This window comes from Teleopsis dalmanni, chromosome 2, assembly GCF_002237135.1.
Source record: "Teleopsis dalmanni isolate 2A chromosome 2, ASM223713v2, whole genome shotgun sequence".
Lineage (NCBI taxonomy): Eukaryota > Metazoa > Arthropoda > Insecta > Diptera > Diopsidae > Teleopsis > Teleopsis dalmanni.
In genome coordinates this window covers 221,190,936-221,209,240 of record NC_051847.1, presented here as the reverse complement: position 1 = coordinate 221,209,240, position 18,305 = coordinate 221,190,936, and the positions used below count along the sequence as shown (strand labels likewise).

At 31.4% G+C, this 18,305-nt stretch overlaps 1 protein-coding gene across 1 annotated transcript; it reads right to left on the bottom strand.

Annotated features, from left to right (window-relative positions):
• Window positions 1-8,977: 8,977 nt before the first annotated feature.
• On the bottom strand, window positions 8,978-9,646 carry LOC119676791 (proteasome subunit alpha type-2-like). The gene has a single exon (XM_038088051.1). It carries the CDS (start codon window positions 9,644-9,646, stop codon window positions 8,978-8,980), a length of 669 nt encoding a protein of 222 aa, XP_037943979.1.
• Window positions 9,647-18,305: the final 8,659 nt, after the last annotated feature.

Below are 18,305 nucleotides of genomic sequence, written 5' to 3'. Positions count from 1 at the left end.
TTAATCTCTTCGGTCCTGAAATTAACACATATACCCTCCCGTACATTTATTTTCATAAATTTTAATTAATGACTATCATTAATTTTTGATCAACGTTGTGTTTGTTGTGTTTGCCTTCGTTTTGGATGAATACGAGCGTAGTATTAAATGTTAATATCTCATTTTATAATGAATTGTATATTATTTTTACCCTCAGCGACGATAATTTTGATTTTAAATCATTAAATTTTAAAAGGCACGTGTTGTGCCAATCAACATAAAATATCGTATTACCGAGCACACGGATCTCGTATATATATACGAGCTACACATGTTGGCATAAATAATTTCATGTAAACATAAAATAACTTTACATACCTTTTGTTTGTATGTACCTTTAACATATTATTTACATACACTTACGTTCATTACGGTAACATTATCTCAAATATGGGTTACAGATACCAACTCATGTGAATGCTTCGGTTAATAAAGTCATGTATCCGCAAATTATCGATATGCGTGTTATTCAGCGCGTAATTACATATTTTACAACCTAATGATTGTTGACTTTAAATGTTATTATTAAATTAAAAAATTTAATGATGATGTGTAATTTAATATATGAATTAAAAATCAAATTTATTATGTTAAATGGTTTCTTTTTCTCATCTGGTTGATTTTATTAATAATTATCCGTAAGTTATAATTAACTGAAATATTTTTTATATCGGTAAAATCGGTAATTATATAAAAATATTTTTTATATAAATTTAAAAATTAAAAACAACACTTTTTAGTAATAAATACATATGTGTATATGTATATGTATGCTTACACTTGTTTAAACAGGTATGTTTTCGATATAACAATTTCGGAAATAATTCATAAGCATTAAAAATTAGACTAAATTGTATTCAGCTATATCAATAAAACTATGGATAATTGTAATATTATCAAATACTTAAAATGACTCAATACCAGAAATAAAATATGTTTCAAAATCAATCAACAGCACCGTTGAAACTTTCTGATGTTCTTTGTAAGGTGATAACAATCTTCTTTATCTTCTTTTGCGGGCTCAACTATTTAGATTTGAGTTATAATATTTTAACATTCATAAACTTTTAACCAACATCGTCTATTTTCCCTCCGCTTCTAAATATGCTGTGTCTATAAGTTTGCCAATATGCTATATTCTAGTCCTTAGGAATTGTTTTCTCTCCATACCCTGTGTTTATTCGATTTTTTTTTAGAGAATTTTAGCAAATTATATACAGGATTATTCATTACAAATCATAAAAATGTGTTTTCTCTTAATAGCTCTCTATCATAGTATATTCCCAATATAATATCATTGTTTGTGGCATGATCTAAGACTAATATGGTCTTAGATAATAATACTACTATTTATATGGCTCCCAAAACGACGAATAAAATCATAACAGTCGTATTATAACCGCCTATGGAATCCTCTTATGACAAACTCAGCTGAAACGATATGCCTATTTCTTTAGTATTTATATAATATTTGTTGATAGTAATTAAAATACTCTTTAATCAAAAAACAAATAAAAATAAACAAAAATACATAATATGCATTGAAATATAATAGATACAAAATGTTTTATAAATTTTAAATAATTTCGTAAATAGCATTAACATACAATGACTTATTGAAATTTCATCTAAGTTTATTGCATCTTTTATAATCTAGAATCACACTTGCATAATCGTAGCAGATAGACAGCATATTAGTTTTATCACAATCAGTCGTGTGTCTTATTAAATCCCCATATCTTAGAATTACCCCTCGGATTGAAACTAACTCTTGAGTAAATAAGATCTTTAGAATAGCCATCAACTGTTCTCTTTTTAAATTTATTTAGAACATATTTCCGAATACTAAAGTTTCTACTCTTTTCTTTTTTCCTTAAAATATAATCCATTGCATTTAAAATATTTATATATTTTTAAAATTAAAAAATTAACTTAATATGGAGTAGGGCCCGACTTGCCATCCCCGCTTATTTAAATTTAGTTTTTTTATTTTTTTTAAAGAATATTAAATTTTATTTCGATCGTTACTTTTTGTATATTTCTATACACATTTCGGCTTTCATCAGAAGAATTCTTAATATAGTAGTTATAGGGTAGGTGTTATAATTAGTTAGTTATGATGGAGTAAGGAACGAATCCTTATTAATTAACTAAAAAAGCCGTTTTTAATCCATAAAATCTCGTGATAGTTAGTAGTTAAAAGAAAGTCAAACTTGAACCAGCCAGAGACATTTATAAAGGCAAGAATCTGCAAAGACTTAAGCCTAGTTCTGGCCAAATCTGAACATAGACACACCAGCTGTTCTGGTGTCCTTTCTTCCAGAGCTGATAGAAATGGATTGTAGAAGATACCACAGAATAGGCCACGTCTAGCCGTCCTATGGTCCAATGCCCGGTTAAGACAGATATTAACCTAGATACCTCTGATTTGCTTCTGTGTGTAGGTGTTATATAGACTGAAGTTCTTGCTGCATACTGCAAGTTCATAGTATATAATATACAAAAAATTGTTTAAAAGCAAAAAAAAGATAGAACTTAATTTATGTTATAAATTATATATGTTGTAAAACAGTATCTCCAAAGATATTCTGATTTTTCCGAAAACGTTTTTATGGTATGGTTAGTTTGCTTTTAGTGGTTGCAAATCTTTGTCTTCTGTCAATGTAGTTGCGATTTTGATACCAGCTTGATGGCATGAATAAAGTGGAATTTTAAAATAAACTAAAAAGTTAAAATATGTTTTAAAAATAATTATTTTTTCTAAGAAATAAAATTTTTGCGTAAGAGGTGATCTAAAGTCTGGATATGGTGTTTTGTGAGACATAAAGAAATATTCTGTTATAAGGAATTAATGTATGTTTCTTATAGAACTTTCCCCGCTTAATCAAACATTTATTTGTTAATTTAAATGCTTTATAAACAGGTTGAAGATAATACTAAAGTAGATTCTATTTAAATAATGATGAAAAGAGCAAACGATTCAATAATAACTAAATAAACTCCATGGAATTCATTAAAGTCTTGATGTAAAATTCTTACTTCCCTCCAAAATCGCTTAAAGAAATAATTTCTTTTCACATTATAAAATGGGATTAATGTTTTAAGTAATTATCAAAAAATTGTTTTGTTAACTGAGTAGAAAATTTTCCAAGCTCTCTAACATATTGTGCTTGAAATTGTTAATTACCTGAACTAAATGTATTTTAAGTTAGAAACCACAAAATTGGCTTGGTTGCGGGTTTTCATATTTAGATACCTGTTCATCCATAAAATGCTATTAAGCTAACATCAGCTGTTAGCAATAAACAAACACCAAAAAAAGAATTTAATATTCCTTATGGTTTAAAATCCAATTTTCAGAACATTTTGCTTAAACAAATTTCCTAATTTGATTCATATGTTCCTTAATAAATTTTTTGCGGTTTTAGCTGTCTTCATCCAATGTGATAGAATAGCAGAAAATCCTATTATATCATTTAAAAAAAAAAAACTTAAAAAATACAATATCCTTCAATAAATAAAAAAAGATGAATAAAGGGGTGCCACACTAACATTAGAAAATGACATTAAAAGGCGCACGGAAAATGCGGTAAGAAGAATTTACTAATTTGTTTGATTATTAAAATCGAACAATGCCTCCTATGCCCTTTGATAGATGCGTTCAATTCTACAAAGTGTAAAGACAACAACTGTGGGCCCAATTTGTATGTAACATGCCAATCTCTTTTTAACATTTCTATTATTAAATTCTGTTAAATAATGACTATAAAACACACAATACAAAATAACAACAGAAAATTATATACAAATTAATAATAATAAAAAAAACTAAAAAGGAAAAACTCATTCTAAATGAAAAAGTAGCATGACATATGGCAACTTCATTAACCCTATGAAGATTAGAGAGCCTCTAGAACAGAACTCAATCGAACCGAACAGAACAGAACAGACTAGTACAGATCAAAATGGCATAGCTGCGAAGAACACCCAATAGAGAAGTGAACACAAACATTCTACATGGCCAAACCCACATCATTAGGGATGTGTATAAATGTGTCTATGTATACTTTGAAACATAACTCGATCAATGAAGCAATTCAAGTTACTGATTGTAATGATAAATCGGTTGCACGGCAGCACAAGAAACTGCTTGTAGAGTCTATGTTAAGGCACAAGAACACTTAATAAATGACGACGATTATAAACAAATTTCCTACAACGCTTGCCACATCAAAATTTACTTTACATAATGAAAATTAAGTTCTCTGATAATTATGGTACGGCATGCGGGGAGAAGAGTCTACCCAAATATCGAACAAGGAAATACAATAGCACGCATAATGGCTGCATTCAAGAAAACGTTAAAAACTTATTTAATATAATTAGCGCAACCAATAGAATCGAATTAAACGCCACATCAAAGAACGCATATAGCACTCCTTTCGCCGCTTGCCGCTTGCCGTTTACCACACCGACCGCTTGACGACCGTTGCGGCGTTGTACAACAGCTAATTTTGACGCTGCCGCATTTTTGAGTTATTAATGCGTTGCAGCCACACAAGTTGCCGTGTCCGTCTCATTGGTTACTCCTGGTGCTCGTGTGCTTTGCGTTTCTTGTCGGTGTTGGTGTTGGTGTTGGTGTTGGTGTCGCTATTAACAAATTAATTTAATAATTTCTTGTAATGAATGTTTGCGTACACTTACTTCGAATGGCGTTCGCCGTACGGTACTCGATACGCGATACTCGGTACTCGGTACTGTGGCAAGTCGTTGGGCTAAAAATATTTTTGGTAATTGTGCTCAGTTGAAGATAAAATCATAGCTTTCTTCCTCCAAACTTTGTGGTTAAATTACTTAATGGTAATTGCTTTTTATTGGCAAATACAAGAAATTCTTGGTTGTGGGCTTGTGAAATGCGGTTTCCTTCCTAGGAAATTAGATTTTAATTTTACTTCATAGTTCTAGAAATATGAATTTAGTCACTACAGTAGAAAAAAAATTTCAATTCAAATGATCACTATACAATTAGAAATTATTCCTAAACGACAGGTCTTGGTATTCATGATAGCATGGAATGGAAACATGGAATGGAAATTTATTTTATACCTATAATTTTTCATTTATAATTAGTTACATTCTTTTATTATTTAAATAGAAATAAAACATTATAAATTAAGCTAAATTTTGAAATGTATTTTCTTGGATTTTATCCATCATCATCAGGAGTATTAAATTATTTTGTTCTTATACTTAGTTTACTTGAATAAGAACAACAAAAGTTTTTTATTTAAAATTTTCTATTTTCTGTTTACTTAATATAATTTTTAGTATTTTTTTGGTTTCTAAATATATATGCGTTATTAAAAAGGTAATGGATAGAACCCTGAAACTATTTACAAAAATTGACAGGCTTACCAACACCGCGTTATGGAATCTTAGAATGGTTACAGGCCCCTCGAGGAGGTATGCAGAACTGAGGTTAATTATTGCTTAGTCTGCTAAAGTGATAAACAATAATCCAGACAAGGCGTAGAGAGGGGTTATGAAGAAACCTCGCAGTTAATACAGACTAAAAGTGCACAAGTGCACTAAGTCAGTGCCTCAACATAATAATAATGAAGGTAACTAATGTTTGTCAGTTGTTTTGAATTGATTGATTATATCGTACACGATATAATATTAAAATTAGTTAGTTACTAACTAATTGGTAACTAAAAAATCAACAATTTTATTGAAAATTTAAATTCATTCAAAATTACCTTAACCATGTAATCACTAGTATTGTTAATAAGGATTTTCTACTTCACACAAAAAAAAAACTAGCATGATTTTTTTTGAATTACACACTACATTTTACCGAAGACATTGTGTTCAATGCTTAAATACATTTATATAAGTCCGTATCACATTAAGGCGTGAAATAAATTGATAATTTCTTCTTTATTGGATTTTATACACTTTTTTATATTGTTTTATTGTGTTTTCGATTTAAAAGAATCGTTTACTCATTCTCGGCATTGAGTTGCTTTGCTGTAGGTCGTCGCATCAATTAATATGATATTGAGCCCCAGAGGCAGCGCAAGGATTAAATCGATTTATGCATTTTTACCTTTAAAATATTGATCGTTTTGTTTATGAGTTTCGTTCTTAAATGAAGTATGAAGAACTAATTTTTAATTTTTCTTCATTATTTTGTTTTTTCAGTCACATCAACTATATACGATATATGCGTAACAGTTATCCTTAATTTGTAGTCCACTTTAGTCCACTTTGAAAATATTCCTAACGGGCATTATTTGCATATTTTACTACTTCATTTAATAAAGTTCCTTTATTGTTTAAAAATTTTAACAAAATTTACTTCTAACTTTTTATTTGGAGTATTAAATTTATGAAATATTGCCTTAAGTTATTGTCAAAACATACTGCCGTGCTTACGGTAGCCTTTTATAATTTTCCTGACATACATGTGCATGCATACATATGCATGCATACATGCATGCATTATTCAAATATATACAAGTTCACATATATAAAAAATATTTTTTTATATGAGTATCTGCCATTCTTCGTTGGCTACTTAATGATGCAGGGCTCTTCGGCTCTGTGGCTCTGTGGCTTCCCGGCTGAGCACCTCAGCGGCTCAGCGGCTCGGCTTTGATATGTAAGCCGCTTTGTATTACTCTCAAGCAAAAACCCATAAATTAATATTCTGCAAAAGTTAACTGATGTGATCTTTTAAAAATCAATAATTTATAAACAAATTTAAGCTTAAATATGTTTAAGTGCTCGTAAACAAAACATTGTGTTAATTCTGGTAATTAAAAATGCCACAAAAGTAAATTAACACTTTTTCGGGTTTTGTCAACTGTTTCACTGATTTATGCTCGGCAAAAAATGTGACTTCATAAAAACTTTTATTACTCATTTTTAAGAGAAACCTAAACAACTTCGAACATGTGATTTTTTATATAATTAACAATATTTCATTAGCAAAATGAGGACAATATTAATTTGATTAATTAAGGAATGCTGTTAATTATTTACAAATAGTTATTGTTGTAGTTGTTGTTATTGTTATTGTTATTGTTAGTGTGAGTATTGTTATTCGGATGCAATATGACAAATATATTTTGTTTTAATTTTTAATATATTTTGTAATTTTATACTAAAAGACTTTCTGTATTTGACATTATATTAATATGTAAAATATTATGCTTTCATATTAAAAAATTAATTAAAAAATTATATGGTTTTTAAACCAAACAAAATTCGACTAATATCACACCGGAACATTAAATATATTGATCATAACTGTACGGAAGATGGAAATTCAATCAAGACTTAATTACTACCTTTTCATTTTCATAATAGAAACTGTAAACGATGCTTTAGTAAAAAAATATGTATATATGTATGTATATAATATATATATATAATAAATTATTATATATATTACCCTTACAATTGGCAACAAACCGTTTTGTTAGATAACAACAGTATAGAGAGATTATAATTTTTTGACCGTGATTAATATATCTCATCTTGATAAAATATATTAATTTATATGGTCATCTAAAAAACATTGTTAATTTAAATAATTGAAGATTAAATTGGTTTCAGTATAAGGAATATCCATATATAAATTCCACACTAAAATTATTAAGGATATTTAAATTAGTAGTTGAAAAAGTAGTTGAAGAGCCACTGAATTTCAGATATGAAAATTTGGGAAATACCTGCATATAAACGTTATGTGAAGTTTTTACTATATGCTTACTTGCTTAATTGGCCTGGATAGATGTGTGTCTAGAAGTCTCTTTAATACTGGATTTTCACACGAGAGTTTTAAATGTATAATAATTTCAGCTATTATTTCAAATATTCTTGATTTCGATAGCAAAACAAGTTGGAATCAATAAACGTTATATGGCAATCTTGACAGCTGAAAATGGAATTGAATCGTAATTTTTACAAAAACAAAGTATTAATTTGAATGAACTTTTCCTTAATTTTAACTTTTAAATCAATAAGTATTTACTTGAATTTTGCCTTTCAAGCCAAATGAGGTCTACGGCTGTTAAGAGCAATATCACATGATTGCATAGCAAGTAAATTGAGTAATCTATGATGATGGAATTAAAAAACACCTCTAACTGCGTCGTTGTCATTTTACAGCTCATCGTTCCATCTAGTTTCACACTCAAAACCAATCTTACAATGAATACCCTATAATCACTATTGGTACTGTATGGATATCCACATCAAATCGCAAGATTGACATTATAACCATGTGATATTCGTTATTAGAGAGATTTCTTTCTCAATTACTTTCTTAGCCCGAAGTAACAATGATTCTTATGGAGTCGTTAGACCGACAAAAGTTGTTATGATTTGTTTGCTGACCCAAAACAATTTAAACATAGTATTTACTCCATAATTTTAAAAGAGAATTCTAAAAGAGTAGAAATAAATTGAGTATATATAGAGTATATATTGTACCAATATTTATCAGGATACTATAAGAAAATTGGAAAACAAACATTCCAAAAAAGACTTAATAAAATACTTGAACTATTAAATGAATTTGATGAATAGTAATGTCAAAGACTTAACTAAGTACTTACTAAAGAAATTGAACAAAAAAGCAATATATCAATATGCCAAAAAGATCAAAACAATGTAAGTTCAATATATCACAGTATGTTAACAATTCTAGCGCCATCTAGTTTAACTAGTTATCGAGAACCGAGATATAATAAATTTAGAAAAAAGTAAACACTTCAATACTCTTTAATAAATTTTTATTTGCTCCAGCACAAAAATATCATTATTATCAATTTCAGCAATTTGTTTTCGTAAATTCCTTAATTTCTAATTGATTTCAAAATATAACAAAATTTATATGTGAATTGTTACATTACTTGTATAAACGGAATCAACCTATGACGTACTCATCACTGCTATCACTTGGAACGCTACATAAGTAGTCAGTGATATCGTTTTGACTTATCATTCGAATTGGTTGTCCCTTACTCAATACCCCGACTTCGATATGCTTAACATCAGTTTGTCCCTTAGAAGTCAAAGATCCAAGAGCAATCATAATACCTGTTAACTCATCAATAGTGCGATTGCAATGTTGATTTAGATAGTTCTGAGCTGTATGTTCCTCGTAACCGACTGCTGTCACCTTATCGATGACATCCACTTTAGTTTTATCTACTTTATAGATATACGACTTGCCAACATCAAAACCGGCAACTATACAACTCACCAATGATAATGGACCATTGCGAATAATAGTAGAGTTATGCAATACACTGAACAGGTAATTTGCTATGTATGCAACATTTCCTTGCTCATCCTCATACTGCGGGTACATATCAGTACGGTCCTTCACGGCCTGCTGCCATAAGTCCTGTCCGCCTGTCTGGTCACCTGCGTAAGCCATAACTGTTTTATTGCTTACAGCACGAATTCTTGTATTAGGACTAGGGACATAAAATGCATCCAAATCGGTATTATAAGCAGCAAATACGATATGTTCATCACCTCGTACTGCAACGCACGTAGAATCCATAAATTTCGAAACACGTTTTGACATACTTCTAAATGTTCCAAATGTTCCAAATGTTCTAAATGTTTTATAATGTCTTTTTAAAAAATATATAACAATTTTGAAATACAAATAAAAATTATCAAACAAAATCCAATTTGTTGCTCTGAAAACAAATTTAATTTTAATTTCATTTTTGATAATAAAGCCAACTTAAATAATTAAATTTTACTTTTATATTGAATTTTTCTTCGCAATAGAACAAGTTATTCCAGAAAAATAAAGTATATTTAAGAACATGAAGGAAATGTGTATTATTACTTTCAAGATCTTATCTCTCCAGCCTAGAACAAAACCGGACAATAACATAAATTTAACTACAGGTCGCTTTGTCTTATTATTTTTATTATTGAGATAACCTCAATAACGTCAGTCTTGTCCAGCTGAACAATGTTATCTCCATGTAGTTATCAAATGAAGCCAATACGGTCTGGGCCTTTGAACTGAGATGTATTGTTACGAACCTTAAATTGTTTGGATAAACTCAATAGACACTCTCCATTCACAACATAAGGAATCTCATAATCCGCAGTGTACCATTGTTCTGCCTATTAGTAATACTGTAATTTAAAGGAAAAATGAACTCATTAATATGCCTATTAATATTAATAATAATTAATTCGCCTGCAATTAGAAGGACAAATGAGGTCCTTAATATGCCCATTGACATACTATGACGGTCCGTCTTCAATTTCATTGCCATGGTCAATAAGTCTTCCGTCTACAGAATTATGTAGCAAAACCTGTACTTTGCAGGTAATCTGTAGTTATTACCAATCACTATACCACAACCAAGCACTCAGCAAAGTCATATTGATAATATTAGTTCAGATATAATTATCAATCGTTACGAATAGAAATTTCTAAAGATTTCTCGAAGTTTATTAAGAGATTTTTTGGATCAGAAGCTTCAGAGACAAAGAAGCTTATGTTCGAGAAAATTGAATTCAACTCGTGCTCTAATTAATGCTTAATTATAACAATAATGGTCATAACGATTTAAATGATTTAAAAGACAATGAATTACATTAAGACTGAAAAGTTTTCGGAAATTCTCATTTAAAATTCGCGCGCTGTATATTTTTCGATATTTTAAGTTTATGTAGTTTGGCAGCACTGTCCTTAATTACTATGCCCAAAATGAGCGCGATCTGTCAGACAGTTCGTTTACGGCAGCTGTTGAAACCAGTTCACCTCAGTAGTGCGTTGCGAAATGTCTTCGACGGTCGTACGACCGTCCTGGAAGGCTTTGTACCACTCATAAACTTGAGTTTTCGATAAAACTGATTCCCCATAAGCCTTTTGTAGCATTCGCAACGATTCTGCACACGAAATTCGTTCGAAACACAAAATTTGATGCAAACTCTTTGTTCAATATTTTTTTCCATTGTTTTTTTCGCAACGCACTACTGAGGTGAACTGGTTTCAACAGCTCCCGTAAACGAACTGTCTGACAGATCGCGCTCATTTTTGGCATAGTAATTGTGGTTAGTTTCTGCCAAACTACATAAACTTAAAATATCGAAAAATATACAGCGCGCGAATTTTAAATGAGAATTTCCGAAAACTTTTCGGTCTTAATGTATATTACTTTTTAAATAAATAATTTTAATTTTCATACTTAAATATGTATATAGATTTAACCCGTGTACCTCTTCGAAGCTTAGCATTTATTTTTCAAAGAGATTCTATCGAAGTCTAGGTAATGCTTAGCCATAATTATTTATACTGCAATATGTATATATTTTTGTGATATATTTACCTACACAAAATTACCTCATAAAGTACACTCATAATACTCAATAATATTATATTTTTTTTATATAAATATAAGTAATTTTTGTTATTGTACGATAAAAGCAATCAATAAATCAATACAAAAGCAACAAATAAAACGAAAGTATCCTTATTCTTTGTGGCCCAGAGGTGTAAAGAAGGTGTTGTTCTTTAGCGCCTTTTGTCTAAAGGATAATTACAACTTATCCAATCAATGAAAAATGTTTATGCGGATACATCACATGCATTGTATCTTTTGTTTGCAGATCTTTTTGCCATTCTTCGTACACAAATTTCGCATTGTTTGTTGTAACAGTGGATGTTGTTGTACGGATTTAAATTTAATATTGTATCTTTTGTATGTTTCTGTTTAGTATATCTTTTTTGTATTACTCGTATTTTTTTCAGACTTTTTTGATTGTATATTTTTTATTCGCTATGCTTAAATACTTATTCTTCTGTTGCGGTCAAGCTAAGGATAATGAATGAATTCTGCAGAAGATTTATGCGAGTTTGATGGTGCCGCCCCATCTAAAATTGCAGTTTAGATCGATACCGACATAGTAAGTACCGCCAAAGCGGTTTGTTTAGTGTGGTTAAATTGATTGAAGGTTGATTTGTTGTTTTCCATTTTCCTTTTTATCTTCCTTTGTTCCCTTAATAAGATTAGAACACGTGTTTAACACGATCAACATGATCAACATGATCATTTTATGCGATGGATAAGAAAATGTTTGAATACCTAAAACAGGAGCAGTAACTTTTATTTTGACAAATGACATTTCAATCGTAATTACAGACACAGCAGGAGTTCGGAAAACAACAAAGAAATGTGGGCGATGAAGATCAGTCTTTAAAGAAATAATAACTATAAAGCGAGTTTAGGTACACAAAGTAAATAAAACGTGTGTATATTGCTTAGGGTCCTTCCCGATAATTAAATTTATTGGTACTACTGCATAATTTTAGGTGCATTACATGTTTGAAATTTCTTTGGTATAAAAACAATTTGTTTATAAAAATGTGTACCCATTGTTTGTATACAAACGTGATAAGCTCCACCTTTTAAGTGGGAGCCACAACTTTAGTATACTAACAATGAATCATTTTCTCCAATTCAGCTGACTACCTACAGCAACGTTTCCAAACAGTACAAAAGCATTAAACTGTAACGTGATCTCTTGGTCGATCTCAACCTGAAAGTGGTAATCCGCATCTAATAATGTGGATCAAAGTTGATTTACATTTGTGTCTTGAGATTGTGGCAAAGCAAAGTGCACGATTCTCCACTTCGTACAAATTAGCAACGATCTGGGTAATATAAAGGAACATTGGATACATGAGCATATAAACAAGCAAGTAAACAGGAAGACCAGCAATCAGACCTACAATCAGAGCAACAAACAGACGAACAAAGATACCAGCAGGCCGTGTGGCAACGAGCACCAGACATGCGCACAAGCTCGTAAGAAGACCTCCCAACATCGGTGCTTGCGTTCATCTGATCGAGTATAAAATTATATTGGACTCAACAATAAAGTCATTTATTTTTGCTGATCTTGCTTGTGTGTAAGCTGGAGTGAGAAAATAACACACGGACGGATTGCATTGCAGTTGGTGGTTGCATTAAATTATATGCGCCAAGCCAATATGCGGCATTTCGCAGTGAATACCTAATTGAGAAATATGTGTATCTAAGAGTTTGATTAGCCACAGAGGCTGTGATTGCGGACAGATACTCGTACTCCTGCAAATGTATTGATTTACTTAGCTGTAGTTGCAGACATAATTAAATCGTTACCGCATGTTAACTAAGAGCGCTTTAAATTAAATTAATCAAATAGTTTAATGACAAAAGTGAATAATTATCTATTTTTTTAAGACTATTAGCAAATATGCTACCAATCATATTGATATCCTAAGTCATTAAAAAACAAGCGGTAATTTCATTTGATTGGCAATTCAGTTAAATAATGGCGTATTTCACTTTATCATAAAGACCCAGCGGGTAGCAGACCTACGTCAGTGCAATTACGGTCTATGAAGTTACAAAAGAGCAAAGTAGAAGTGCTTAACTTTTTTCTTAATAATGGAGCCGTTTTACTACATATACTCTTATACACAACGATCAATTTCTGTATCATTATTGAATATCATGCAACAAGCTATACAGAGTATTTTTGATTTGAGTTGATAGTGTGCTGCGCAACAAACCAATCTATAACGGCTTAGGCAGGTTAAATAATGTAGTCTTGAAGGAAATATGAGAAAATGATCAGATTAATGGTTGGTATTTGTTTAGTGAAAACACTTGAAACTTATTTGGCGTTAGTAGACGCCTTCACATAACCTCGAAGATTTATTACGTTGGCTTATTATTGGTCAAATCTCTGCATTAGTAGTAGTGCGTTAGTATTTTACTATGTCAGGTAGTGTTAACACTTATGTACCATATATGAAATACATAACATATATCACATATGACTTATATCACCTTCAATAAAATCTATGCTCACATAAAAATGTAAACACAATAGCTTTAGCTTATGACATCTTTCATCTTAGTCCCACCAATAAAAGGCCTTAATTTAATTTATTATTTTAAATAAATCAATATTTGTCATTGCACACAAAATAACTACTGATCATAATCTAATCTCATTTCCAGGAATCTTAGGTTGGGTTAGAGTAGTGGCCTTACGCACTAAAGCCCACTTGGGCACAAATTATGGGCCATTGTGATACAAAAGATAAATGGTCTTTAACAGCCCACAAATGCTGTTAAACACATAAAGATTTGAAGTACAAATATGTCACTGTTGGATATGATAGAACTTTCATTTACAAGATTCGTGGCAACTTTACGCCTTCAAGACTTTTAGATTGGGGTTTTGTTGTCGCACAAGATCCTCCAAGGCACATTTTCGCACATCTTAGTTAAGTTAACAAGTCTATGCGTTTTCTCTTAACTGTTCTAAGTGTTTTAACTCTTTTACAGTTCACTATCATGTACTTAATAGTGAATATTTATTACCTGTGAATCGCACCGGGGCAGTTCTGTGAGACACATAAGTTAGTTTACATATGCGATAAGTGCTCGCTAATCAGAATGATATCGAGATTTTTCTTCATGATTTCCTTCCATGCCCTCAATTACTGATTACTAAATAAACTGCAATAATAAAATCAAAAAGCGACTTACCTACCTTACTTTACCTTGCAAATATACACCATTAAGCTGAAAAAATCGAAAGACACTTGAAGTCACAATCACTGTCATTGTGATTGAATATACTGAGCAAAAGATTATTTATACCATTCGCTAACCATTTATGTACAATTTACGAAATTAATTACTTATTACTTACTAATGATGGAAATTGATTAAAAAAAGTATTCTCAGCAGTTTTGATAAGGATGTTGTTTGCATCTTCCTCGTTTGAAATCGGAAAAATGTTGTATTAAACCGCCATATGATGGAAGAATTCGCCTAACAATTCGGAAATTTGATCTGTGATAATTGCTGGATCAGTTATGACATCTTCGTTGTTGAAAACTTATAGAGATATGGTAACCACTAGGAGAATTTTCCGTCGCAATATCATCGTCTTTTCTGAGAGTTAGACGGTCTAATGTAAATCTCCTTTTGAGCTCTCATTATCGTTGGCTGGCTCATTTTGACATCAGCCAACGATGATGATATGTTATTTTCCACCTCGCCATATCCTATGAAAATACATCGACACTGTAAATCATTTGTGAATCATTGTGTATTTTCTCCATAAATTATCAAATGAAAACCTCTTTAAGCATATTCTTTTCAGACACAAATTGTACAATACTAAAAAGTTCTTCCACCCCACAAGTCCTTGGTATCATTTACTTCACTATAATATCGCAAATGTTAATTGAAAAACCTGTCGAGCATATTTAATACGCCCTTTTAACATATTAAAATAAATTAAAGAAAAATCTCATTGTGACATGCACCTTACAGGACTAATACTCGTGAAGTGAATGCGACACAACACATTTTATACGGCAACGCTTTCTACACACCCAGAGAACAGAGCACTTAAAAAACCGTTCCCGCAACAAAATGCGAACACAAGATTGACAAATTGAATTGGAGGAAGTCATTCACTCGGAAAAAATCATTAAGTCTCAGCTTTTGATGCTGCTACTGCGGCCTCCAACAAAGCACAATACATGCAACATAAAAGTGGGAAATTTCGCCACATAATGCCACATTATGACAGAACAACAAAAACAATTACAACAAAGATACACCTTTAATATCATTTTGACACTTTTTGATTGCTAATAGGGTGTGTGCTATAGAGGAAAATATTTCTAAATATATTTAGAAGCGGAAGGCTATACATACTAATGTATCTACACAAACATACCAACGTAAACTGGCGTCTCTATGCATCGCATAAAATATTGCCTTGTGTATCTCAACTTTTTTCAACTTCATTAACTATGTTAACTCATGTCCGTTCAAAGCACATCTAAATTTTTTCGTAGTCATCATCAACTCCATCAAGCACATCCTCCTCACCAAAAAAAGCCGTCATCATTGTTATTATGAATCAAACTCAAGTCATTGCCAAGTCAACAAAGTTTATTGTCACTTTATGTGCTTATGTTGTGTATTTTGTGTAGCGTACGCAATCGTGTGTAATTGCGTGTCAACTCACCCCTGGATACTTTTTCCGTAACTCTAAGCAAAAGGAATTGTGAAAATATATGGAATTCTACTTCCCCTAAAAATCAAAGGCTAAACACATTTGGGCGTGACCAATCAGGTCCATTACAAGTACCACAGGCTTAACATCATAGAGCACTTTTGTATGAGCGTCGACTGGGTCATGAATATTTCCTGATCTAAGCGAACAGGTTATTTCCCAATTTGTTTCCCAATTTGTCGAAGTTTTGTACAAGTGCGCGTGGAGAATAGAATAATTTACAGTCAAGTGAGTAAGTTTTATTAAAATTAGCAAAATTTATTGAAGTTGAAATGACAACATATATTTTATGATCTGACACAATTAAAAATGCAAGTGAAGGCGCTTTTAATGATATTTTATCATATCGTAAGGGAACACTACTTTACTACGAAAGTGACTGTGGTGCTCGTATATAACGATTAAAATACATCACTACTTGGATCAGAATCAGAATGGGTTTAAAACTGACTTTTATTTCAGAAATCAGCTAAATAGTCCAACCCATAGTTTTGTTAGTTGACTTTTGTTGTTTAAAACAAACCCTAAATATTTACCGAAGCGATCGGTTAACTTTGTTCCATAGCTGCCCTTGATTGTAGCTAACATATATTCATGTTGATCTTTCAGATAGTAGTTCCTATATGAGTAATTCTTCTATTTTACTAAATGTATGAGAATATTTAAATACTTATAATACATTATAATCTATACTAAGTACCTTAATAATAGGTGGTACACGTAAAATCGAACTAGGTAAACAAACATTTAGCTAAAGAGCTCTTTTTTGTTCCCATCTTTTTCGTAAATTGAATTTCATATTTTGCTTACGACTGAAGCTATCTTTAAAACTATCATTGAAAGGATTAAGATATTATACTCCTAAATCTCATTATTCTGCATTTAGAATTAGTGTTGTATATTAATTTAGTAAGAATTCTTATAATTAAAGTCAAACCACAATTGCAGCAATATTTTTAATAATAAAGTTAGACGGAGCCTTTATTTCTTTTATGATTTTTTAAGATATTTTCAATTTAATTAAATTTCTTTCAATAAAAAAGCTATAAGTCAATGGTCATCATAAAATCAAACCCATTTTAGTTCAACAAGCATACATACAACCTCACAGACCAAAAAGTGATTGTACGACATATTCCCAATCAACCGTTTTCATTAATTTTTGCACTTTGAATCTTCTTCCTGGTGGTTCTTCTCTCTAGCGAGCTCAAACCACACACAATCAAAAAAGTTAGAACATAAACCAATTCACAGCGATATGTGCGAGCTCATCTCAAGTAACCAACAAACCAAACGACGGTGATCAACAACGACCACAAGAGACATAATTACCACCTTAAAAAAGATGATGGTTTTTCGCGTTCTTTGATCTTCCGCCGCTTAAAAAATCCGCAGCTTAATTTGTACAATAAGAACAACAAACAAACACAAAACAACAACTATTGCTGATGCTGCCGCTGCTGCTGCTGTTGATGTTGCTATTGCTATTGCTGCATTTGCTGTTGCTGTTGCTGAAGAGACGGTATATATTGTTGACTTCAACTCCAATCCATCGATTTTTAACGCGAAACTGACATTAATGGCTCCAAACTAAGTAATGAGCATAAAGGAAGGCGACTATAAAGTCGTGATGCCAACTGGTAAGCAAATTAAAAGCAACACCTGAGCGCAATTGCATAAAGCTAATATGTAGTTGTGTGGCAACTCTAGCACAGTTACCAGACCAGACTCAAGACCAATGCACAATTGAGAAAGATGAAATGAGAGTTGCCTGCACTGCTCGTAAGAGCACATGCGCAAAATGCCTTGCAGCCTTACATAAAATAATGGATTAAATATGACAATGGAACTGCTGACTATGACGCCGACTAAGAGTTCTCACTGCAAGCGCTGGCACTTTTTGTGCTGAAACAGTCTTAGTCTAAGCTGCAGATTGTTTGATTCTATTACAGCATTGGCTCAATAGCGATTTAACGAATTATAATTACGCGCATGCGTCATGCATGTCAAGTGATGTTAAGTCGACTTTGTAATTGCAACTCTGCGCAGCTATAATCAGCTACAATTGTGACGACAAGACCAACGATGTTACATACGATTATGCATGCGGAAATTTATAT

Bases quoted from the DNA above. Each gene is read 5' to 3' on its own strand.
- LOC119676791 (XM_038088051.1), bottom strand. From the start codon at position 9,646: ATGTCAAAACGTGTTTCGAAATTTATGGATTCTACGTGCGTTGCAGTA.